Below are 25,753 nucleotides of genomic sequence, written 5' to 3'. Positions count from 1 at the left end.
TTACCCATTGATTCTCATTAGATTTTGAACACAATTTTGCAGTAATAGGGTCTTGATTTGGGATGCAAATTCAAGGAAAAACTCGTAGGGTTTCAGGGCAATTACTTGTCATTTTCAAAGTATCATTGCATCTTTTAAGGATAACTTCTTGTGTGTCTATGGGTGGTTTTACCAAGTTTTGTGATAGGGTTTCCATCTTTTTGTTATTTTGTAGTTTCATCTTTAGATCCAAGTGTTTTCAAAACTGAAATATATATCTGATTCAAGTATTCAAGTATTTAGATATCATCAAGCAAGGGATTTTTAATTGCTTGTAGGATTCACTAGTTTTAGCACAAAAAGTGTTTCAAAATCATGGAGGTTGTTCATGTGCAAATTTTTGTTTTTCCTAGTGGCTATTTCTAGTGTTATATTTCCAAGTAGTGGATTAGGGGCTATCTTTATCAGTCTGTATTTTATTAGTTGTTTTAGAATAGGTTTTCTTTAAAGTTTCTTTCTTTCCACTTTCTTCACAGCATTTAGAATGGTTGCTTCAAATGTAATGTCCCCATTTTTGGGTTCTCTAGCTTTGCGATTAGCTTTCACCTTCTGGTGAGTGCCAACCATGTCATAGGGGTTATTTGATGTTGCCTGTGAGCTTGGCTAATTTTGGGGACACTGAGCCACATTCTGTAGTGAATTCCAGCTTCTATTGTGTTCTCCAAGATTCTTGGATAGAGCATCTATTTATAGTAAGTCACCCAGTCAGCCCCAATTCTCATTTTTTATCATCGGCATCACTCTAGTGCAGTCATATTTTGATTTCGATGCTTTCTAGCAGTTTCTGCAAATTGCTTAAATTTAATTATTTTATTAAGGTTGCTTAGTATTATTTATATTATTTTAAAAGTGCCTTAGTGTTATAACTTGTTGGAAAGAGGATGAAATGTTTTAAATTATGGATGCATAAAACAAGGACCTTGCACATCAAAATGATTACTATTTTGGTAAAATGGTCTTTTGGAGTTAAAATGGAGTTTTAATTAAAAAGGTGAATATAAAATTGTTCTTTCCATAAAGTTTGGCAGGAAAAGATATCAAAGGCAATTCAGGGGCTCATTTACATTATGTAGATTATGTCATTTCTCTCTGGTGAAACCCTTGATGGTTTGTGAGATTGAACCTGGTTCATCTCAGCCTTCTTGAGGATGGAAACCCTCTCAGAGAAGATTGACCACATTGGTGAAAGATCCTCTGTGGTTAATGTAGTAACATTCAGTCAGAGTTTCTTTTAGCTTGCGCATAAAAGATTGCAGGTTATGTAGAAAGGAGGTTTTTCAGTTTCAGTTAATTTGAAAGGGCTTTTTTAGGAGGGTTGGTGCCCTTTAAAGCAGGCATGAGTTTAAGAAAGGGAAAAGAAAAGAAAATAAATAGCAAATAAATTAAGTCACTCAGCTGTGTTCAATTGAAGGTGACATGGAGGGGGGAGTGAGAAATTAACAAAAAAAGAAGCATTCACTGAAAAGGTGTGAGTAAATTGAGAAAGAGCTTATGTTAGGTGTGAGTTTTCTTTGCCGAATCAACTAAGATATTGCTCTATATAAGACGTCCAATTGGTGGAAATTATGGGAGGTGTTGGTGCAGTTTACATGTTGTCTAAGTCCCGCACGAAGCTTAGAGATTTGATTTGATTGTGGCATGACCATTTCATATTTAATACTTGCTTTTGACTGCAATCTGGAGTCGACTCACCAAATGCAGAGGCATGAGACTTAGCAGACAAAGCGTGCATTTATTTGAGGCATGTGGAGGCTTTTCTATTTGTTAAGCTAGTCGTCCCCTTTCCTTCTTTGAAATCATTGCAATCTGGGAGTTGAATAGGTTCATTGTTGGGCGATTGATGGCATTTGGAGTTGTGGACTGCTGCTATAGGAACGTGGGAGCTTGGTGACATAGTTATGCTTAGATGTGGATTTCTAGACATCTCAAGACTTCAATGCTGGTATTGATGATCTGCTATATTTTGTGCGCTGTTGTCACATTGTTTTAACAGGCCGACTTGTAACTATCTGAAGCATTTACATATTGTTGGGAGCATTCTCTAAGTTAGGTTTGAAATCTGGATGGATGCTTAATGCATAGACGTGGTAACTCAGAGTCACCAATCTACTGGATTAACAACATCTTACACATTCCAAAATACATGTATTGCTGCTTAGAAAGGTTAGAAGTTCTAATATGTATTGTAAACCTGCTCATCTTATAAAGTCTCTAATAAAATTATTATAACAGAAAATTCTGTGTTTCAATTGATTATGTTAATTATAATTCTAAGAAATATCATTGTTAATGAAGGAATGCTGAGTGAGGACTTGAATATTCTGTAATAAAGGAACTTATTAAACCGGATACCTTTTATTCACATATGTGTGCAAACTGTTTGAATAAATGCTCATTCAGAAAAAATTCCAAAAAACAGTAGAAAAAATGTTTGGGGATTTTACATTAAACCATTTCTTTTGGGTGCATTTATTTATTATTCTCAAATTCATAGGATTAATTCATTGTAACTTATAAATAGGCACCTTGGGCACAAGATATTAATAATGGTAGTTGATGCTATGCTTATGATGCAGAAATTGTTGTACAAGCTGACTTATTTTGAACGTGTTTGTAATGCCATCAAGTATATTTAAAGCTGATTGTACCGAGTCAAGCTATGTATTAATGAAATTTGTCTACCTAAGTTGTGACGTTTAAAGCACTTTAGCTATTAATTCCTTAAAATTGTGTTGTACTCCTATCACAGTCTTGTTTTGAATTCCTGATGTCTGTTTTGGCCAGCCTAACAGTGTCAATTGGGCATGTTTAAATTGGTTTTTTCATCATTTACTATCTAAAAATATTATTTGCAAGGCACAAGTTTTGAAAGGTCCAGCGTATTCGTCTGAGGCAAAAACACAGGGACCTAATACTTTTCATTTATGCAAATCCCCCTTCATGAATCTTGTATCGTGTATATACTTGTATATGTTGTCTATAGTTTTAGTCTATGGTGAGTTTGTCTTGGTTTCAAGTTTGTTTAGATCTTAAGGAGCTTTCCCTCCTTATTTGAGGAGAGGTTTATCCTCAAACATTGTTTTGTTTATTGGTTTCCTGCAAAGTGCTGTGATGTGCACACACTCCCCGTCTCTGACAGGGACCCCTTTCCTCTTTGCCTTGCTGGCATTTCTGTCCTTCTGAGAGAGAGAGGGTTTAGGAATATGCAAATGTGTTAGACAATCAAGTCCAAGCATGGGGATAGGGTGAAACTGAAACATGAAAGATTTAGGCCATAGAGTAAGAAAGAAAATAAGGTCATTCAAGAACCCAACTTGATGCAAGGGAAACCATAAGGAATAGGCCTTAATCCTTTTGGCCTCCCTACCACCGACGTTTGTCTCAAGTTTGCTTGTAGGATCAGATTTTTGCAGTCATAAACATTGATAGCAAGGTTGCATGCAAAGAGAGATGATGTACAACATCAAACCTATGTGCCTAGAGGGCTAGAGGCCAAGGAGAGTGATAACAAGCAAGTTTAATGTTCCTTGAAACCTGAACTTCAGACCAAAGTTCGGTATTTTCACTGACATAGGGAATAAACTTGTCCCTAAAAGTGCTCCCAAATGCCTAAGAAAATGCCGAAATTCATCCTAAACCTCTTCAAGTTTAGCTTTAGTAACTAGAAAGTCAGATTATTCCTTTTCCCAATCCCCTTGAAAAGGCCGGAGTTCACCAAAAGATGAGAGAAGTCGGTGTTTGCAGAACTTTTGGCATTCCAAAGGTGAGGTTTAGGCCGAAGTTTAGGCTGAATTCATCCAAGCTTTCCAAACTTCGGTGTTTTCATAAAGGTGGGAATATGCCTTATTCCAATGATTCTTCCAAGGCTGACGAAAAAGCGAAACTTTCTCATTTCGTGCCAAAATTCGGTGATGTTCCAATGGGATTTCCTTATGCCAAGCTTGATCCTTGGCTCTTCCCGAAGCACTTCCTCAAAGCCAAAAGATCCTCATAGATGCGACTGCAAAGTAATGTTCAAATGTTGAATCACAAAGGGGGTAATCAATTTGAGTTCCTTCGGGGAATGAGTGAAAGAGTGAGTGATAGCAAGCATTGTAAAGGACAAATCTTCAATGAATAGTGAATGAATGACTAGAGGAAATGATCGTTGATCTTTGACCTGCTTGTTCATGTAGGATGGAGGACTCAACGGAGGTCATGTGGGAGACACCTAGGACAATTGGAGGCTTTGCAACACTACAATCCAAAGCAGCAATAGAGGAAGGGATCATTTGGGGAAGCCAAGGGTCCATGGCATTGCCTAAATATGCTAGAAGGATCATCATGATAAAGGAGGATGAATTCCATGTCAGCAACTTGAAGATGTCAATGAGTAGAGCCGAAGACAAAGTAAGATGGGGTTGGATGAGAAAAGGCCACTACCACCATCAGCATGGCAACAAGTTGAAAGTCAGGGTGTAAGATTGAAGAAAGAGTTACAGAGTGGTGTGCTATAGGGCCAATTGGTACCATTTCCAAAACTCTGGAAAACAGTGACAGGGGCAGGCACAACATGCTACAGGAGCATGCAGAAACAGAAAATGAACAGCTGGGAATGACATAATTTCTATTTATTGTAATAACAATTGCTTTATTGTAAAATGACTACTTTTGGCCCTATATAATGCAATTCAAAAAGGGGCCACAAGTTAGTTATTTCCCAACTACCAAATTTAACTTTTTATGCCTTGAGCTCTGTGATTTTTTGTCTTCTAGTGAGCTTATTTGAAAATAGTTGAAAGTAGCTGAAAAAGTGGTTGATGGTTGTTGAGATTATTAACCAAAAAGTTGTCAAGTTTTCTAGAAGACAGATCTGAGCCATTGGATGAATGGAATCTTGACCATTGATTCAAAATGTAAAATCTATAAAAGGCCAGAGCCTCTCTCATTGTAGAGGTTAGAAGGAGAAAGGTTAGATAGTTAGAATTTTAGATGCTAGCAGGTTAGAATTAGCAGTAGTTAGAAGTAGAAGTAGAATAGAGTAGGGATTGTTGGACAAGAATTGTTGTAATAGCAGTTAGGACAAATGAATAAAGCATTGAAGCATGGTGTTTTGCTATTTGCCCTAATATTTTTGCATGGTTTCTTTTCATCAAGCTAGCTGAAGTTCAGTGATCTTAATGGTGAAGTGTGAGGGTATTTGATTTGATTTCAAGTTCATACCGTTGGAGGCTTATTGATTGTAAGTCCCTGTGCATGGTTAGTCCGCGTCTACTGTTGCTCTTAGTTCAACTGTGAATGTTTGTTTTAGATTGTTGCAAAATTCGGTATCTAAATGAATATTCATAGTCTGAAAATCCTTTTATTTCCCTCGAAGCTTGCACTATTCCTGTAGAGTTGTGAGTTTATCTCTGGCTAAGCTTGAACTAGTTTTATTCCAAATCTATGTACCTACAATTCCAACCGTTACTGTCATTGTCCTTAGGATCTCTAAATCCTGTCCCTTTGCTATTTATTTCACTCAATTTGAGAAGTGAGACATTGCGAGATTGCTATATCGGATGCAGACCTGCTTGTCAGATGCATAAGTCTGCTCGTGATCACCAACAAAACACATCAACACCGAGTTATCTTAAGCAAGTCTAGACCTGATAGTTGAACATTGAGGTTATCTCCTATGATCAATCCGAATAGCATTAGAGGTCTTCCTTATTGAAGAGAGGATAGGATACATTCAGTATTTTATTCTACATTGATAGAAAGTGCAGATTTTCGCCATCAATAGAATTGGCGCTGGAAGGATAGCCGCGCTATGAATTTGTTGCAAGCTGAGTCTAGTATGCCCTTTTTAAGACTATATTTGAGATATGTTTGATCTCTTCTATATTTAAAAATCCAAAAAATAGAAAAACCATAAAATACCCAAAATGTAGAAAATCTGAAAAACATAAATTTTAGAGTCAAAATGTGGGAGCAACCACTTCATAGAAATGGTCCCTAGGTTGACATTTTCCAACTTCATGAGAGATTGATTACACAGTTGTATCCCGGGTGCTTGTTTGAATTTGGTTCTGTGGGACATTGCAAAATCCATAGCACAACTGGACATGATGAGCTGAACTGTTTGGCTTTTTTGTCAAGAGTGGAGCTAGCGGCGTAAGGAAAGATCTTTTTTTGGGATATCCCCAAGCTAGAATTATTCATAGAGCCAGATAGTTCCAATCACCCGCAATGCAATGAAAAATTTACTTGATTTAGGGGTTTGATTGAGAACCAATTTGGTCTCAATGAGGAGATATGTTTCGGAAAGTGTGTTGTCACTTTGGTGGTGTAGGATCCATAATGCTCCTCATTCCGAATTCACTTGTTCGCTATGTCTGGAGGTTGTTAATCAAGTTAGATATCAGTATGAAGTACTAGGGTCATCGGATGAATGCATCACAAAGGGTGGAGTGTGTACCTCGCTGCTGATGAGTATAGGAGAATGCAAGACCACTGCAACACCACAATATTTGAGGATGAAAGGAATGAATTGCAAGAGGCTGGCTCGGATGAATCCACCGATCAGAGTATGGCAATGGATTGCCTTGCATGCCTTATACCTTAGGAAGAAAATGGTAAAGAGGATGGTCAAGTGAGCCCTGTAGAATAGCTAATGACTGTAGAACAGTTTGAGGAAGCTGCACAGATGGAGATTGTATTCCAGGAACAAATTGGGGAAGTTTTTGAAGATCAAGCTATCTAGGAGGCCTTAGTATTTGAGGATATGCTGACAGAAATGCACAAGGTGGCATGGTTTATGCAACATGGAGATGCACCGATAGGCCAAGCACCCCATGTTCTTGAGTTCAAGTTCAGGTCTGATTTTCAGCCGGTACAGCTCGCTGCTGAATATGACGCTGATTTATACACGCCAAATGCAAGTGGGATGCTGCACCATCAGTTGCGACCTCCTGAACATGCTGAGGATCTCCTACCACGTGGCGCACTGTTGGGTGATCAACAAGATTCGTCGCTTGACTCAAAAATGCACCAGGCTGTCTCTTTCCTTTCTACTATTAATTCTGAATGTTATCAATTTGATTTCGAAGGGCAGATTAAAGGAATCAGATTGTAGATCTAGGTTGCTTGCGCACCAATTAATAGCATTTATCAGCAACTTCAGCTAGCTGCCACCTCCTTTGTGTTATTGCCATCAAACCCTAGCTGGACGTTAGGTTCTCAGGGCAGATCAGATCAGATCATAAAATCAGATTAGAACCAATCATTTACTAGCAGATCAGCAATTTCTAAAGAAAATGCCATAGTTGGAGCAGCAGTCGGACCACTAGGAGTTAGGGTTTGGCTTTCCAATAAGCGTTTTGGGCACAACTTTCAGAATCAGACATTTTGGAACAGTTTGGCACAGATTTTCTTGTAATTCTTTGTGGTTCCATCAATAAAATTCTACCAAAGGACTAGAGTGGCTTTGGGTATGATTACATCTTGCAAATTGGTGTTTCCTAATTGTTAATCTGAATTTGTATGTTGCCATCTTAGAAAATTTAGAACTCAAAAATTTATATCAGATCATTATATTTTTACCAATCAGATTCAAAGGCACTATTGATTTGGCATATGTTTCTTGTTAAAACCTTGTTCAATCACTAGCATCTAAAACTCAAACAAAGACACTTGAGAACTATCCCAAAACCTTCAATCAACAAACTTCAAAAATCAGAAAAATTAGGTAACATTTTGTTGGGGATCTTTCAGTGGTATCAGAGCTATGATCCTTCCAGCCTGAGAGTGTTGTGATTATTCCTATGTTTTTTGGAAGGAATGGACCATACATATATTATTCTTGTAGGAGAGCACAAGTGGAATTAGATTTTGATACGAATACTCCAGTTGGTGCAGATATGGGTGATATGTAGGATGGTAATAGGAGTCCTTAGCAGAGGGAGAGATAGATTCAGCAAGAAGACCCTGATCAAGAGTTATTTAGAACTCTCACTAATACACAGCCTCAGATTGCATGAGCATTAGAGTGGATAAGTGGAACTCTTGATAGATTGGATATGGACCGGCCTAGGGATAGGCATGGTAGACATGACAGGGTTGATAGGTCCGTTTCAGTTGTAGGTAGCCATGGGAGTAGTAGAGCTTCTTCATCGATAGACAATGCTCTTGGTTCTCCTAGGCATGACAGGACTCATACATGGACTGTTGATTATAATTAGGGAATGGCGGGTTCCAATTGCCTTGGGCAACATTGGAATCCGCCCAAGGGGGCCAGCCCCTTCTCAACGTGTAGGGCTGGACCCTATACCCCACGGCATCTAAAGAAGACCCCACGCTACATACATACAAGCTAACACGCCAACATAGGGCCAAACCTATCCTTATGCATTTCGGTTAATAAATTAAAGGACTTTAATTTATAAAGGCAAGCCGACATGATTAAGACTATTGCTCCACATATAAATAAACACAAACTTTACATCATTAATCATTCATTCAGTTTTTCCATGCGAAATATATGTGCTTGCCTAATGCGAACTTAAAGGAGCAACATTGTATCTGCCATTACAGCGAATTACCTCTGCCATTAAAGCGAACTTCATCTGCTAGTTAAGGTGCGAAATTCATCAATGTGGAGAGCGAACTGAGTGCTAAGGCTGCAGTCCATAAAAGAGCAGACTTCATATGCAAATATTGCAGATCTAGGGTTTGAACCTGATTGCTGTTAAAGGGGGCAGATGTGACAATTTGATGTTTATGAAAGTGCAGTCTTGTGGAAGACATTATCAGTCCTAAGTGCAATCACCTTCAAGTACTTGAGATAAGTGTTTTAACCTTCATATGCATTCAATCCATAATCAGATCTGAGGATCTTTTCTAGCTGGGTTTTTCCTCCTAGGAGGTTTTCCCAGGGTAATTGTGTCTTGTACTTATTTTGCTCTTTTCTTGGCTATGCTTAAATCTGGAAACTATAACCTATCCGTTTAATCAATTTAGTTAGTAATTAAATTCTGATTTTCTGAGTTTACATTAATCTGAAAGTGTTAAAATCAACATGGACAACAAACAGGCCCATGTAACCTCATTTTCCTCCTAGAGATGAGCCACCACCAGTAGACCCATAGGAGGGCTTTGAGTTCCAGGATGTTGTCATGGCGGCTAGTGATGAGTGGGCATGCCTTCCACAGTATGTTAGGGATGCTTTTCCTCTACATCAGTATTGTTTGGAGCGCAAAGACAATTTGAAGGCCAGGGGTGATAGATGGCCTAGACAATAGCAAAGTGGTGACCTCAAGCGAGCTACTAGTAAGCTCACTTTATCTTCCTTTGATGGTAGTGGGAAGATCAGTGCACGAGCCTGGGTGCACAAACTTGACATCTACCTTTCGCTTAAGCCGGTGCCTAAGCACGAGGCTATTCTTTGCAATACTAGATTTGGATGGTGTGCCTTATGACTGGTGGCACCGTGATTTGGCTACCCAAAACCAATGACTCATTCATTCTTACAGGGAGTTTATTGAGCAGTTGATTGCCAGATTTGACCGTAAGGATGTTGAGTTGTACTACAAGGATTTAGCATTGCTATGACAGACTGGACATGTTGAAACTTACATTAATGAGTTTGAATGCGTTGCTGTTATGGTTCCAGAGATGCCTGATAGACTTGTGTTGATGTTATTCATTGAGGGTTTACATGACAGGTTACGGGACTTGTTTAAGGCTCTTAAGCCTAGGACTTTACAGGAGGCTTTTCAGACTACCTTAGACCTCGATACTTCACCACCACCTACTTCTTATCAGTAGAATAAGAAGTTTTTCGAAGGCTCCAAGCCTCTTTAGAGGTCTTCTACACAACACTAAAGTGCACCACCCCCTCCCAAGATTGATTAGGAGACACTTAATGAGTTGAGGAGGAAGAAGCTATGCTTCTCGTGTAAGGAGCCTTGGTAGCCTAGACATCGATGCCTTGGAAAAGGAAAGGCGCATCTCATTGAGGTTTATTCAGATGTGGATGATGAGCATATTTAGGATACAAATTCCGAGGGCAACGATGGTGAGCTTGAGTAGGAGACTCCGTAGGTGGAGCTTGGAGCGAAAGATGCATTGGCCACATCCAATGTAATCATTGTCTCTCTCTCTCAAGAGTCCCTAGATATCATCCTATTCGCCTGAAGGGAGTGATTAAGGGACAACTTGTGACTTGCCTTGTTGATAGTTGTGCCATGCACAATTTTATTGATGAGGGTTTGGTTGCTAGGTGTGGATTGCAGGTAGAGGATTTTCCTAGTTTCAGCGTGACAGTAGCAGATAGATTTTTTATGAGGTGCACCAGGAGAGTTCTACAACTTAACATGCAAATGGGAGATTACACCTTGACTGATGATTTCTATGTTGTAGGTCTCGGTGAGATTGATGTATTGTTGGGCATCCAGTGGTTACAATCTCTTGGCAGGTATATGCAGGATTTTAGGAGGATGGAGTTGGAATTTATAGCTGATGGTAAGAAGGTTGTGTTGAAGGCGCATTTAGATGGCGGGCCTATGGTAGTTTCAGTGTATAGGATGGAGTCTTCATTCACCCATAATGGTGACAGAAACATATTATCTTCCATTGATGTGGATATGAACCACATAAGATCTGATTTTTTGTACCTTAACATGGGTGACGTGGAAAAGTCACAGGGCATGTGCAATACGTGAAGACAAAGAGAAAATGACGGCCAAGGCACTTGCTGCCCAAGCAAAACAGCACTTGCAAGAAGTCAAAGATTGCTGCAATTGCATGGAGCAAACAAGACAGAAGAGGGAAACCTACTTTAGATCCTTATTTCTTCCAAGGGAAGAATGTATACAAGTTGAGCAGGCAAAGAAAGAACCTCTTGAGGTAACCAAACAAGAAGATCATGTTGTTGTGTGTGAATAGGAGAAGAGCTATGATTCAGAAAGTTCAGTTGTTGATCATTTTCACGATTATGATGAAGGTTCTTTTAATGACGGTCGTAGTGGGTCAGCCACTCAAGAGTTGTCTTTGATGAGCGTTAATGGCATTCGTAGCTCATCTTTGGTTATGTCACCAATATCTTATGATATGGCAGCGATATATTTGTTGGTGGGTTACTTCATTTTATTTGACACTTCACAGATTAGTGGACATAAGGTATGAGATGGATAATTATGATTTGCTTGGGTTAGATGACATCACGTATGTTGTTGGTCCAAGTTATGACAGCAGGGTTTGGTGGTCATTTGTGTTGGTTTCTTGGCATGTGGGAGTTCATTTTCACATTGTCTTGATGTTCTACATACATGGATGATTACTTTATGGTGATTGGTTAAGATACTTCTTCTACATCTCCTATAGTAGGTTCTATATTTTCATTTGGGATCTGGGTATTGATTTACTTGGTACAATATTTCACATGGATTCCAATATGTTGCTTCACGGTTTGTGGTGTTTGGGCTTTTTAATCAAAGTGGAGCAGCAAGGTGTTTGATGTCTCCTTGAGGGCAAGCAATCCCGGGAAGGGAGGACTGTAATGTTCCTTCCTTAGGCAATTCATACTACACAAGAGGTTGGCCTACTATTAGGGTTCTTGTATGTCAGTAGAGTGATTAGGGGACCCAACTGGGGTTAGTGGAGCCTTGTAGGGGGCTTTACGAGCATTTTCAGATATGTAGATGCAGTCTCCTATTTTTTAGTAGGATCCCTATTTTTAGGAGGCTGGGAGATGGTTCGAGAGGCATTTTGATTCATTCCAGATGGCTTGAGATAGTTTCCTAAATTTTAGGAAGGGGTCCTATTTTTAGGAGGGGACTGCCAATGACCCTACTATATTCAAACATCATCCTTGGACTGGTGGCAGCACTCAGTTTTTAGTTTGGAGTCCAGATGATGATTTTAAGAATAAAATGGAATATTTAAACTATGACTCTAATGTCCTATATAAATTAATGAAATAAATATATAATAAAGTTACTTTATATTATTTTAATAAAGTAACTAAAATGTGGCCCACCATGGGCCATGACGCCTAGCAAGGCTTGAGTTAAATTGTTTTTAAAACAACTTATTATTATTATTAATAAAGGGAGTTATAAGGGGTTCGAATTTCATGAGGGAGAGATAAGTTTATAAAATAAACTTTAATTTAATAAAGTTGAAACCCTAAAAGGTTTGATTAGGGTTGAGAGTCAATAAAGCAACATAAGGAGGCAGCATTGTTCTCAATCATTCATTTTTACAACAGCAAATTAGATTTGAGTTTTGGAGAAGAGTTTCAACAACAAACAGACTTCTGGGAAGGAAAACATCCCTTGCCATTCCTTGCCCTAAAAATTTTTGAAAATGTCCTTGCAACAAGAATAAATTTGAAATACCAAGGGATAGGTAGACACCCCCAACAACCTAAACTTAAAAAAAGCAAATAAAAAATAAATAGAAACACAAAATGAGGAATTTTCTTTTTAAATTTGGAGAATTTTGCTTCAAAGCCATTCTAATTAATACTGGAATAGTGCAATGTTAGTTCTATTTAAATCTTACAAGGAGTGGAATATTTAATATATTCAAATAACAAAGCTTTGCTTTTCATATTTTGCCAAAAAAAGGAATGGTTTGTAGTTTGCATTTGTATGACAAAACCTTTTTAAATGTATTTAACACAATAAATAATATGTCACTAGCCACAAAACAATTTTTTGTGGAGACACATCTTCAAATAGTGGGGATTTATATTTGAAACTTGTCTACATGTAAGATCATTATAACTAAACTAACGGTAATATTCCCTTTTTAATTAAATGTTTTCAGAAGGGAGTATTAGACTAACTAATACTTTTAAAAAAAGGGATTAAAATAATAATATTTTTCAAAATTATATAATAAAATATATATGTAATAAGTATCCTCATATTCTATCCAAAAAAAAATTAATGCTGAAAAAATGAGCTCTATGCTTCTCTTGAATTCCTTCACTAGTGAATATCTTCTCCCGATGGCGCTCCCTCTCAAGGTTCTTCCTACGTGTATGTAGGCTTGTGTTCTAGCGGTTCAATTCATGGATTTTGCAATACGAAAACATCTCTCCCAAGCCCTAACCCTTCTTGGAGTACTCTTGGCCGTCAACACTCCACACACCCCATGAAATCTTCTCTAGGGCTTGCCTTGGGGTGCTATGCTTCTTCCTATCAATCTTTGAATAAGGCTTCTTCAGATTTAGCCTCTCGCATCAATCTTTCTGCGGCTGTTTGCTATGACAGCTCCATTGGTGTCATGGATTTGGTAGCTTAGGATTGGTATCATGGATCATCATACAAAGAAACTGACTAAGGAGTTGGGTGTTGCCAATATGTGTTGTCATTGATGTCAACTAGATGTCTAACATTGTATGTTGTCCTGGATTGTTGTGGTCATTGATGATATGATTGATTGAGTATTGTTGCAATGTTTGTTGGTAGTAGTGATGTAATCGACATGAGTTGCAGTGTTTGTTGGCAATAGTGATGCAATTGACATGAGTTGCAGTGTTTGTTGGTAGTAGTGATGTAACTGACATGAGTAACTATATGACTGCTTGAATAGTTTTTTGAGGATGTAATGTTGAGACTGCATTGGCTATTTGTCATGGCTATTCTTTGTATGTTCTTGTCATGATTTGCTCATTTGGTACGAAGAGATTGATGAGAGGAATAGTTGGATATTGGTTGGAGATGGTTTCTAGATGTCCACCTCCTTGGTATATGATGCCTGCACTGAGTTGGTTGTATTGAGAGTGTTGGTAATACTGATGTAAGCAAGGGTATGTTGATGTTCAAATGGATTGAGATATTAAGATGAGGATTAGATGCATGACATTATAATGAAGATGCATTGAATGAGAAGGAGATGTTTCTAGGACAGTTTGGTCCTTTGAAACCTAATGGAGCAAGTTGGTATAAGTATGTATTAATGTGTGCCTAGAGGAATGCTCCTCATTCCTCCGCATCTACAGATATGGTCTTGCGGACTTGGATATAATGTTTATGCTTTGAAGACATTGCTTTTCTATCTTTTCAGGTCCTTGGTGTTGTAGTGGATATGGTCAGTAATTGTTGTTGGTTGACAATCTGGTTCTCTATTAGAAGTGGTTTAATAAATGCTCTGCATTGACGTTTCTAATGTTGTGGCTTTACGTCTATGTTGTGTCTTAGTTCAATCATCAGATGGTGTTGTTGTCTGCAAGGAATGATATTGTGTTCTGTGTTTGACTGGCTTTTCAAAATGGAGAGTTTAGTACCACTTATGTTGTCCTAGTATGATCTTGAAGTAGAGAAGAGAAGGAAGGATTTAAGAATGTTGCTAGATATTCATGGAACGTCGTAGTTGCTCTGCGTGATGTCAGATGGATTGTTTGATTGTGCATTATTATTGGAACTTGTTTTTTAGGGTAATTGCTTTGGTTCGGGGACTGGTGTTGTTCCTTGGCATGCAGTGAATCCTTGGATATCTCCACTTGCTTAGAAGTTTGTGTTGCATTGATTTTGGGTCCTACCTTGGCATGTGGGGATTCACATTGGATTTGTTCATTTGAAAGATATGTTTTGGGCTGACATGTGGTGTGTTGTTTGATGTATCTACATGTCACCTTGTTGCTGACCTTTGAAGGATGATTGATAGTGTGTGAATTGTTCCTACCTGCTTAAAAAGAAGTGTTAAGATGTTTTAGGTCCTCTCTATCTCCTGGATTGAACCACTTTCACCACAATTACGTTTTGGTGGCCGACTTGATAGGACCTATGCTTGTGCTTTGTTCTGGCTGACCTAATTGATATTTGCAATGAAGAAGACAGTATATATAGAAGATCAAATTGATGTTGAAGGTGTGCGTGAGTGTGTGAGTGTAGATGTATGTGTGTGTTGTGCCTACATGATTATATCAGAAGTCAGTTGTGATAGAGTCAGTGTGTGGCGATTGTTGTGGAGTTGGTAGATTCAAGGACAACTTCATTTTTGGAGATTGCCAAAGGTAGTATTGCTGAAGTCCTATTTGTTCCTAATTCATAAATTCATTGTACCTTTCTCTAGAGAAGTGATCTTTAGACTGCAAGCATTGTATCTTCCCTAGGGCAGTGTGCTCTAGCCTACAAGTCCTTTAGGGAGTAGTGCACTTCCTTGGTAGTGAGCCTAAAATTATAATCATTTCATATATTGTGAGTTGACTCTCACCATGGTTTTTCCCTATTTGATCTGGTGTTCTCTTTTGCATAGCGTTTCTTTGTTATATCTTTCATTGATACTAATAAGGTTAAAGAGTTTGTGGATTAAGTAATAAAGTTTAAATATTAGGTCTGGATTGATTCATTCCCCCCCCGCATCCTCCCTCTCAATCCTAAGGTGTATTTATCAATTGGTATCGAGGCCAAGTTCCTCTAGATAGGTTTAACCGCTTGAGGCAAATCCTGGATGGCACAAGATGGATCTTACAAGATTCCCAAATTTGATGGCAGTTATCATAACTAAGGCTAAATGGGAGGTCTGGCCTTTATAAACTTGTCTGTGTTGGTAGTTATTGTAATTGTCTTGGTTGCCACCTGATTGGCTCGGATTCCCAAAGCTGATTTTCATGTGTGAATTAGGGACAATACTCTTGTACGAACTTCCAACTTATTGTACGACCTGGCAGATTCTTCTAGAATGATCTCCTTGGCGTATGAACGATACCTGTCCTCATACAGACAACTCTTGCCCTATGCTATCACACTTCCTACGTACAACCCACCACCTCTGTCATTATATGGCCACCACCGTCCTTGCACTCTCTTTCCTTCGTACGGTACGATCCTTTCTTCATACGAAAGGGTAACTTTTGTGCTACACATGGTGCCTCTCTTGGAGGCTCCTTTGTATTTGCACCATATTTTTTAAATTTTTTTAGAAAAATTGGCTTCTTCTATTTATTTTCATTTTCAAAATTTTCACCTTCAATCCTTTACAAAAAAATCATACCTTTTATTTTTTTAATTTTTTCAAGTTCTCGCAACTCCTTACCTCTCTTGCGACTTTGCTTTTTACCTCCTTTGTTCTTTTTCTCTTTAATTTTTTTATCCTTCTTGCTCCATAGTAATTTAACCTTGCCAACTTTGCTTTTCACTTCTTCCACCTTCTACCTTATGGTCTTTATGTCGTCGTCCTCATATGCTTTTTGCTTCATCCCCCTAGGTCCATCCCAGGGTCTCATTTTGATCTCAAAGCCATGTCGCCACCAATAGGTGAACGACAAACGCTTATAGCACTCTTGCTCACAATAGGTACCCACATAATCTAAATCAAAAATTTTATCCAACAAGGGTGCTGGCCCAATACCTTTGTAGCTTTCGTCAATGTATTGTCCTTCGTACTACTGGTAATAATTCACCTTGCTTCCATTAAATTGTGGTGGCCTGACTGGATTAGGCATCACTCGACATAGCAAGTTGGATGCAGGTATTGCATCACCAAAGTGCATTTCTATGACAAATCAATCCTTTACCTTGATTTCCACCTTTAGGCATGGCCCAATTGTCTCTCTATTCTCCGCCAAGTCTATTTCTTCCTCTCAGTCCTCTTCTGGTTTCCCTTCCTTTGTGGCTTTTTCCTCCTTTCATTTCTTCTTTGCTTCTTCATCTATCTCATAAGCCAAGTACCCTTGGCGTATACCCTCATAGTGTGGCTTCCACTTCCAATATCCATTGAGTCATAGCCATAATGCAGGTGTGCCAAAAGCGTTTGTCAGGTGTTTATGTATGTGTGGTATGACAATGCTTTCCATGTGCTTTCTTACCAACCTTTCCTCCAATGATGTTACAAGTTCGGCCCAAGCCTAATTTTGATCTATACGGTTGCTCCTTGATTACTAGGTTTTCCACCAACATCTCCTCCCTTCCGATCCTATAATCTCCCTAAGTGGCATATCCTAACATGTTGAGCCCAATGATAGATCCTTTTCTCTCTTGGTAAATCTTGAGTTTTGAGCTGTTCATTGGGTCTTGAATGGGTTTATCATTAAGTGTTGCCAATTTAATGGCCCCATTTTGACCAACTTCCCTCACTTTATAGGGTCCCAACCAACGAACTCTAAACTTCCCCAGTTTGAGTTCACTACGACCATTGTATTTCAGGTCTAACATCCCTGGCCAGAAGTTCATTCGTCGAAGATGTTTATCGTGCCAGATTTTTCGCCGGTGTTGGACAACCTCTATCGCCCACTGTGGCATCACCCATCACTCATCCAACTTGGTGAGATTCAAAAGACAACCCTTTAGGCTCTCGATGTCTCTAAGACAGTTGTCCACAACAATTCATAGACTGGGCACTATGTATTCCGCTGGAGCCACCGCCTCCTGCCCGTACATGAGTTGGAATGGATTGTGTCCCATCGTCCCCTTGTACATGGTGCGTTACACCCACAACACTACTGGGAGTCTTTCTTCCCAGTCTTCCTCCACATTGCACGACTTATCTATGATAGAGATAAGGACTTTATTTGTTGAATCGACTTGACCATTGGCTCGAGGGTAGTAGGGGTTGGAGAGGTTCTGAAATATTTTGAATTTTGTCATCATGGCTTGAATGACGTGGTTCACAAAATGCACTCCTTGATCACTTGTAATCTAGATGGGGATTTCAAACTATCACAATCTGTTCATAAATGAATTGCACCGTACTGATGGCAATATTGTCTGGAAGAGCTCTCGCCTCTACCCATTTCGTGAGGTACTTCGTTGCCACTAAAATGTACTTACATCGATGCATGTGGCTCACATTCAGTGGTCCAACAAAGTCAAGACCCCACCTTTCGAACAACTCTTGGCGCTACAAGGGGAATAGTGGCATGAAGTCCCACTTTAGTGGCTTGCTAGCTCTTTGGCATGTGTTGCACCCCACTACCCCCTCACAGGCGTCAGCGTGCAGTGTTGGCCACCATAGTCCCGCCAGTAATACTTTACATGCGGTGGCATCTATGTGGCCTCCTGCCAGCACTTCGTGTGATTTGTTCAACACTCCTAGGATCTCCTCTTGCATCACACACCTTCGTAGTACTTGGTCTAGACCCATCTTGTACAGTAGCCCGTTAATGAGTTGGAAGGTCTTACTCTTAAGGGCTTGTTTCCTTCTTTCACTTGGTGGCATGTCCCTCAGGAAGGTGGAAAAGGACAAGAACTCCTCAATATTCTCACACAATGGCTGTAATGCAGCAATCTAGAATAGATGAGTGTCGGGATAGTCCTCATTCACCCTGTCAAGCGACTCTCCCGACTTAATCCACGACAACTGATCAACGACGACATGAATCTTCCTTGGCCGCACAATGATGGTAAAGGTGAATTCTTGCTATAGGAGCAACCACCTGCTCATCCTCCCTTTGGATGATGGGCTTGTTTACACGGTACATGAGTGTCTTATGGTCCATGTAAAACGTGAAGGGTGTCGCCAGTTGGTAGTGGCAGAAAATCTGTACGGAGTACACCATACCAAATGCCTCCCTCTATCGTACTCTAATTCCTTTCATACTTGTGAAGTAGGCGGGTCGCAAAGAAAAATGGATGGTCCAATCCTTGTATGCCCACATGTGCTAGTGTTGTCGTGATTGTTTGATTGGAGGCATCCATGTGTACATGAAATTCCTTGTCCCAATTTGGGTACGCAAGAATTGGTGCATTAACTAGTCTGGACATAAGGTCATTGAATGACTTCTCTTGTTCATCGCCCCACATGAATGGTTCACCCTTTCGTGTCAGTATGTCCAACGGATACGAGATTTGTGCGAAGTTCTTTATAAACCTTTGATAATAACCAACGTGACCCATAAAGGATTTGACTCCTATTATGTTCTCTGGGGACTCCATCTATATGATGACCCCTATCTTGTCAGGGTGTGTCTTCAATCCCCCCTTGCACACAATGTGGCCAAGCAATTTACCTTGTGGCACCATAAATCTGCACGTTTTTGGATTTAAAGCCAATCGTGCCCTTCGACACCTTTCCATACATTCCCAAAGTGCGATGAGGTGGGTCTCTTGCCCACTGTATATCGACTAATTGTCCAAGAAAGCCCTTGAAGTTACCCATTGACATTTTATCAAAGATGTGCAATATTATCTGTTGGAAGCTGGTGAGGGCATTGTACAAGCCGAATGACATCCTATTGTACGCATACACCCCATCTTCCACCATGAAGGTAGTCTTGAGTTTGTCTTCCTCAATAATGCTTATTTGATTGTGCACGGAGAATCCATCCATGAAGGAGTATATCTCATGGCCTACAACATCTTTTAGTATGGTGTTGGTGAATGAAATCGGGAAGGGGTCCTTTGTCGTTACCACATTAAGACACCTGAAGTCCACCCAGATCCTTATATGGTTCACTTCCTTCTTGAGCAATATGACGATTGGTGAGGGATATGATGATTGGAGGGACCCACTCACACATTTCCACTATGAAGATTATACTTGCCTCCAACATTTTTTCAAATTCTTCTTGCACTTTGGCGGCGTAGATCTTATTCATCTGGTACTGCCTCTTCCGTATGGGTTGTGCAATCGGTACGAGGGGGATTCTATGTACGCACAACTCCAGAGGTATCCTGTTTAGATCCTTTTACATCCATGCGAAGGTGTCCTTGTACTCCATAAAGATTTTGAATGTAGCCACCTTCAGTATAGGGTTCCAGTTGTCACCGACCAATATTATCTTTGGATTGTCTTCATCACCAAAGTTCATCTTCTTCACTTCTGTTTTTCCTACTTTATGATTTTGTCTCGTTCAAAGTGGTGGGTTGGCATGTCGTCTACTCGTACCACTCCCTCCTTATATTCTTTGTACTCTGGGGGAAATGTGGCACACTCTGTACCCTTATCAACTTCCTCAATCTTTGAGATTTGCAACATGTTACACTTAGGGTAAAAGGCTCCGTTGTCCTCCATCTGCCACTGAAACAACTTGTTTAGAGAACTTGTCTCATCCTCTGAGTGGTCTTCCAGTTCATGTACCCCTTTGTCTTTGGGTTCCATCGTCGTCCATCCTTCATCCATCTTGAAATCTCCACTCTTGGACTCCGAGTTAGAGGATGTCAGTTCTTCGCTCACTGCCTAATTCCTCAGGTCAATGATGTACTTCCTTCGCTCTAAATGGAGAGTGTGTTCCACTTCTAGTTGTGATTGGCCTTGGCAGTGATCAACCAACCTCTTCTGAGGAGAGCATCTTATGCCTTCTTTTCCAACAAAATAACTACAAAGTCCAAGAAGAAATATTGTGTGTCAATTGTCACTTTTTGTGCCATTAACGTCTTGAGTGGCTTGGTGGCATGCTAGTTGGCACCTACTAGATGGAAGGTTGGCGACCGAAGTGTTGGCTTCCCCAGACATTTCCATGTTTCATTCGGCAACACATTGACACCCAAGCCTCCATCAACGATGGTGTTTGTGAGCTTCCTTCCCATTATCTCCATCTTGACAATGGTTGACTTCCTTCCAATACTCACCCTTAGCAACATGGGATCAGTGGCCAGGTTGCTAGGTGACTTCATTATCTGTTCCTTTTGTGCCTTGTCTTGTTCCTAGCTGACTGTGTTGTCATCGACTATATTGGTGATGGCCATTTTTTATTGTGGCATGGTATGTAGAGGGTCAATTACCTGTACGGGTATTATGGTTTGCAACACCTGTCTTACCATGTTTGTCTTAGACTCTGACTGTAGTGGAGTACCGGCAATGGTAGTTTCATTAGAAACTCTTCTTTCGTCCGCCATTGCCTGCTCCACGTCGGCTTTGGCTGGCCGAAGTCTTTCCTTTTTTGTACGGGGGTGTTGATATATTGCTTTCTTTGTTTGGAACTTGGTGGTCGCCAACACTTCCTCATCCGACTCTTCCACAACCGGCATGTTGACCCCTTTCTATTTCAGGTAGTCAACGTCTTCATGATTTACGAGTCCACACCACTTGCACAATAGGCTCGTATTGTTTTGACTGCTTTGGCACTCCCAAGCAAAGTGACGCCACTCATTGCATTTTCGATGCTGTATCATGGGTCTCCCCTTCGCATCGTATTGTATTCTGCTCCTTGTGCTACTATTATTGTAGCGGTTGTTCCCTCGCCTGTTGTTACAGTAGCCACTAAGTGAGGCACTGGAATTGGCGGGTGGTTTTGGTGATGTGGTCGGAGGGGTTGCTTGTTCCCCTTAGGCGAGGAGCACTTGTGTGCTTCTTGTCTTCAGATTGTATGGGCATTCCTTGATGGAATGTCCTAGTACTTGACAGATGTCGCAAAACAATTTCTTTGAACAAGTGTTCTTTTTGTGAACTTCTACTTTACAATCGGTGCACCACATTTCTTTATTCTCCTTCATCCCTTCCTTCTCCACTTTTAATTCTTTCATCATTCATAGCATATCCCATTTGAGGGCTTGTATGGTTTTGGACTCGCTGTCATTGCCATTATCTTCCATATTTTCATCGCCACTTGCTTTGTTCTTTCCTCGAGATGTTTTGTTTTCACTTTCGATGTCCATTGCTCGATTGTTGGTATTGGCGTACGACAATGAAGGTACCGCCTTCATTTTCGTCCTCAGCGAGGGGATCAACCCCTCGATGAATCACCGTTTCTTCTGGCGAGTTCTCCATTTTACCCAACAACTCCATGAGCCTACAATTGTAAGCTCTCACATTCTCATGTTTTCTTTGTTTGGTATTGTAGATTTCTGCCACAAATTCATTGTCATCACGCAAGAGTTTGAATTCCTCTTGGAATGCCATCTTCAAGCTATCTCACAAACTCGAGTGTGTCGCTTCCAACTTTGAAAACCAATCTATTGCCACTCCCCTTAATGTTGTAGGGAATGACCTCAACTAGTAGTCTTTGTTATCCTAACCACTTGCCAGCCATATGGTTTCACATGTCTTGCAATGTCTACAGGATCCTCCAATCCGTTACCAGTGAACTTGGGAAATTTCTGCTTGTCCACAATTGGACTCGTTGGGGGGGTCACCATCATCCTCAAACGGTGTATACCGTGTGCCCAAGACCAGATTGAACTGCTTGGCTCTCAACGTTCCAGTGCTTCACTTGCACTCTTGGTCATGCGCAAGCCCCCTACACGTCCACCGTTTGCATTCTCGACACCTTGGCTACCTTCTTCATTCTTGGACTCCCTCCTCCTCGAGGTCTTTGGCTCAAGCCCCCTATTCTCGGTCCCTCTCTTATGGATACACTCTCAATGCGGTGCAAATTGTGTTCAAATTTTTTGGCAACCTCGCTCTGCAGGTCCCTGCCTTCATTGTCTTCTTCGTCACATACCGACTGTATGGACAGGTTACTTTCTGTGGAGTTGGTCCCTTCATCCAACACTAAGTATATGGATTGATTATTTTCCTTGCAGGCAAGATCCTCATTTACTTCATTCGGGATTGGTAGGTTCTTGGCAACTTATTCCCACACACTCCACGTAGGTGGTCTCTACTTCTCCCGACTACGGCTTTTGTTGACATTTCTGCTCTTACTCCTTGCTGGACTCTAGGACTCCTCAACTATTCTCCATAATTGTTGTCGTCTGTCACTTGTTCCTTGATCCAAAGAGATCCTCTCATTGATCCCTCTCTCTCCTCACGAGTGTTTGCAATACATTTTCTTTCCTTGTTTGGTCATAGGGGCATTAATTGCCAGGGGTATGGCATCTGCTCGTATCCCTCTCTTCTTCCTCCCTACGATTTCTCTCCTTGTACCATTGCAGTATTTGTTGCCAATGCTACTCTCAGTTTTTGTCCTTGCGCAAGTCCTGGAGAGCAGTGAGGTTTCCATGTAAATCTGGTGTTTCTTGTGGTAATGTGTGCTTGATTGATGCTTAGCTATTTCTATGATGCTTGGAGAAGTTATTAGTGATTATTAATGTTGAATTAATTTGGAATTGGCAAATATTGATTCACCTCCCCTCCCCCTACCTCCCTCTCAATGTATCTGTGTGCTTTATAGTTGGAACATATATTTTTATCTTTTATGTCCACTAATAGTAACCTGACCTATCACAACATGAGCACATGTACTTTCTGGCTGAGGCATAATTTTATTACTCATACCTGAGAATTGCATATAAAACTAGAAGTAGTCAAATTAATCATGATCATTATACAAAGCTTGATATTTCATTACCAATCTTTCAAACAAGACAAAAACATTACAAAATTGTATTTATCATAACAGTCTTATCATATGCACACAAAGAGAGCTTGAACAATAATTTCAGCAGCGAAACATAAAATTATTCTTGGAAAATCTGAGTACATAAAGCACTTATTTACAAGTATAAACAAGAGTTTGCATGCTCATGCAATTAATTATTTTTCAGTATTTGCATGGCTATAAAATTTATTGAAAAAATACAAAAATGAATCAATTGAAGTTTTTGTTCGACAGAATTGCTTGCAAACTAAGCAATATCTAAATACTAATTCATCTATAATACATTTTCTCTGAAAATAATTCTAGCAATAATAACTCTCTATAAATAGCTACTTTGAGACATCCAATGCCTTATGTGGAGTTACAGGTTTCTGCTTCTAAAACTTTGAAATAAAAAAATATTGGTAGCTAAAAATAGCTACTCTGAGACAGTCACTGTCTCTTGTGGCTTTGAAGGCTCCTGCTTGTGAAATCTGGAAATGCTTTTTTTGTGTCCTCCTCTCACAGTGATATATTCAGCCATAGAGAAATGTGTAATCCCGTCACTGAGCATTGGTGACATGTTTGGCAATTGACAAATGTGTGAGGGATTTGGCCATTGTCATATTTACTGCTTGATTCTTCCAGCATATTAATTATGTCACATGATAATATTTTGAACCATATCAAGAGTTTCTGAGCTCTACACTTATTTTCCATACCTAAATGCATTCCTCCACATCCAATTATTCTTTTGCATGCTTGATATCTTCGAATCAAATTTGTAGGGAAATCACCATTATGAGATACTGGAGACGATGTCATTGATTTTCTCCTTAAAAGTTCTGTTGTAATAAGAGATTTCAGTGCACTGGTGAATCTTATAGTAGGTATTACATGAGATGTTTGTTGCATTTGATTTCTTATGGATTCTATTTCTAATTTGCTTCTTACCTTTCCATATAGTTTTATATTTTCACTAAAGCACAAGTTTGTATGTCAGTGACCTATTTTTTTGTCTTTAAGAACCCTGGTATGTGAATTTGCAATCTACATTCAGTGTTATGTCAAAAGGATACACCATAGCTATGTATTTCTGCTCTTGCAGGTACTTATCAGCTTTGATTTCTCAATCATTTCTGGATATTGGATCGGTATCAAGAATTTTGGACAGCATCATAAAGTTATGTTTGCAGCTTTGTCGATTAATTGAACAATATGAAGGCAATCCAAACACAGCAGAATTGGAGCAGATCACTGAGGTTAGTTTATTTTAATTTCCTCAATCATGCAGCATTGTCTTACTTCAGCTTATAGTTGCTTGCCAATCCTCTCAGAAAAGAGGAAACTGATCAGGCTTCTTTAAAATGTAGTTTGAGTTATCTAAAGCTGATCTTTAAGAAGGCAGAAAATTTTCTTATGATGGTGTTCTGAACAAAATAAATGAATGCTCAGGATTTCATGGCACTTAAATTTGTACATATTTTGTTTCTTGATTTGACAAACAAGGATTGAAAACAGGGCACTCACCCAACAAAAGCATTTTACTAACCCAATAACAAACAAGATCAGGTGGCTAATGAAAGTACAGAGAACCAGCACAACAAAAAACAGATTACAATTATACCATAATAACTGTCTAAAAAGAGTTTCGAAAGCATATAGCTTAATATAAAAGAACCAGCATGCTAGAACCTGGTACATATACCCGATACCATACCAAAGCAGACAACTTAGGCTAAAGCAAATGACACATTTAGATGTATAAATATTGTCAAGCGTATACAAACCTCATAGAATCCATGGCATCAAAAGTTCAAAACAAACATAAAAAAAAGAAGTCTATGGCACAAAGGAGCCTACAATGTGCATCACTTAGCCCTCATGTGTGGGTATCTAAGATAGGTCTTGGATGATGATGTAGCCATGACATCTACCTGTATCTCACTGATTCTCACACCAACATTCAAGGTGTCTTCTTGTGCTCTATCCTCGACCTGGCTACTACCTCTGCCTCTCTATTCACCTAGTCAACCCAATCAAGGTTCTTACCACTTAAGATATGATCCTCAACCTTAGTGATCCAATTTGATTGTGGATCAACCTCCTCTAGTGTGTTGGATGATAAGTCACTACCCAAAATCTGTTTGTGGTGAAGGCGAAGGTTGTAATGAACATAAACTACATCATTCAACCTTTGCATTGACGGTCTATTGCACTTCTTGGAGTATATGCACTCAAACATACATCAATTGCACTCACAACTTGAAGCACTACATGGTTGGCTCAATACTCAAACTGCAATCCTTTAAAATTTGGTACTTTTGGCACCATGCATCTGAAGTGAGAAAATAAAAAAAATCGATCTCATTGTCTAACTTTAACTTTCAATATTTAATAATAATGTAAAAAAAAAGTTTTAATTTTTAAACTTAAATTATGCCCTTAATAGATTTTTACCTGTTGCAATTTCAATTGAATGTCAATTGAGTTGCCTTCAATATATCTCATGCAAAGAGATCTCCTTGTGCAACTCTAAAGATCTCAATCTTGGTGACTACTTTT

General features: G+C 39.5%; 1 protein-coding gene across 1 annotated transcript in view; it reads left to right on the top strand.

Annotated features, from left to right (window-relative positions):
• The window catches only part of LOC131039344 (gamma-tubulin complex component 4), a 154,976-nt gene that overhangs the window by 116,313 nt on the left and 12,910 nt on the right, over positions 1-25,753 (top strand). The window contains exon 14 of the mRNA XM_057972057.2: positions 24,297-24,450. Within this exon, the coding sequence (XP_057828040.2) occupies positions 24,297-24,450 (154 nt within the window). The remainder of the gene's footprint in view (positions 1-24,296; positions 24,451-25,753) is intronic.

Source organism: Cryptomeria japonica, chromosome 10 (assembly GCF_030272615.1).
Source record: "Cryptomeria japonica chromosome 10, Sugi_1.0, whole genome shotgun sequence".
NCBI lineage: Eukaryota > Viridiplantae > Streptophyta > Pinopsida > Cupressales > Cupressaceae > Cryptomeria > Cryptomeria japonica.
The sequence above is the reverse complement of the archived record's forward strand: the minus strand, read 5'-3'. Positions and strand labels throughout refer to the sequence as shown.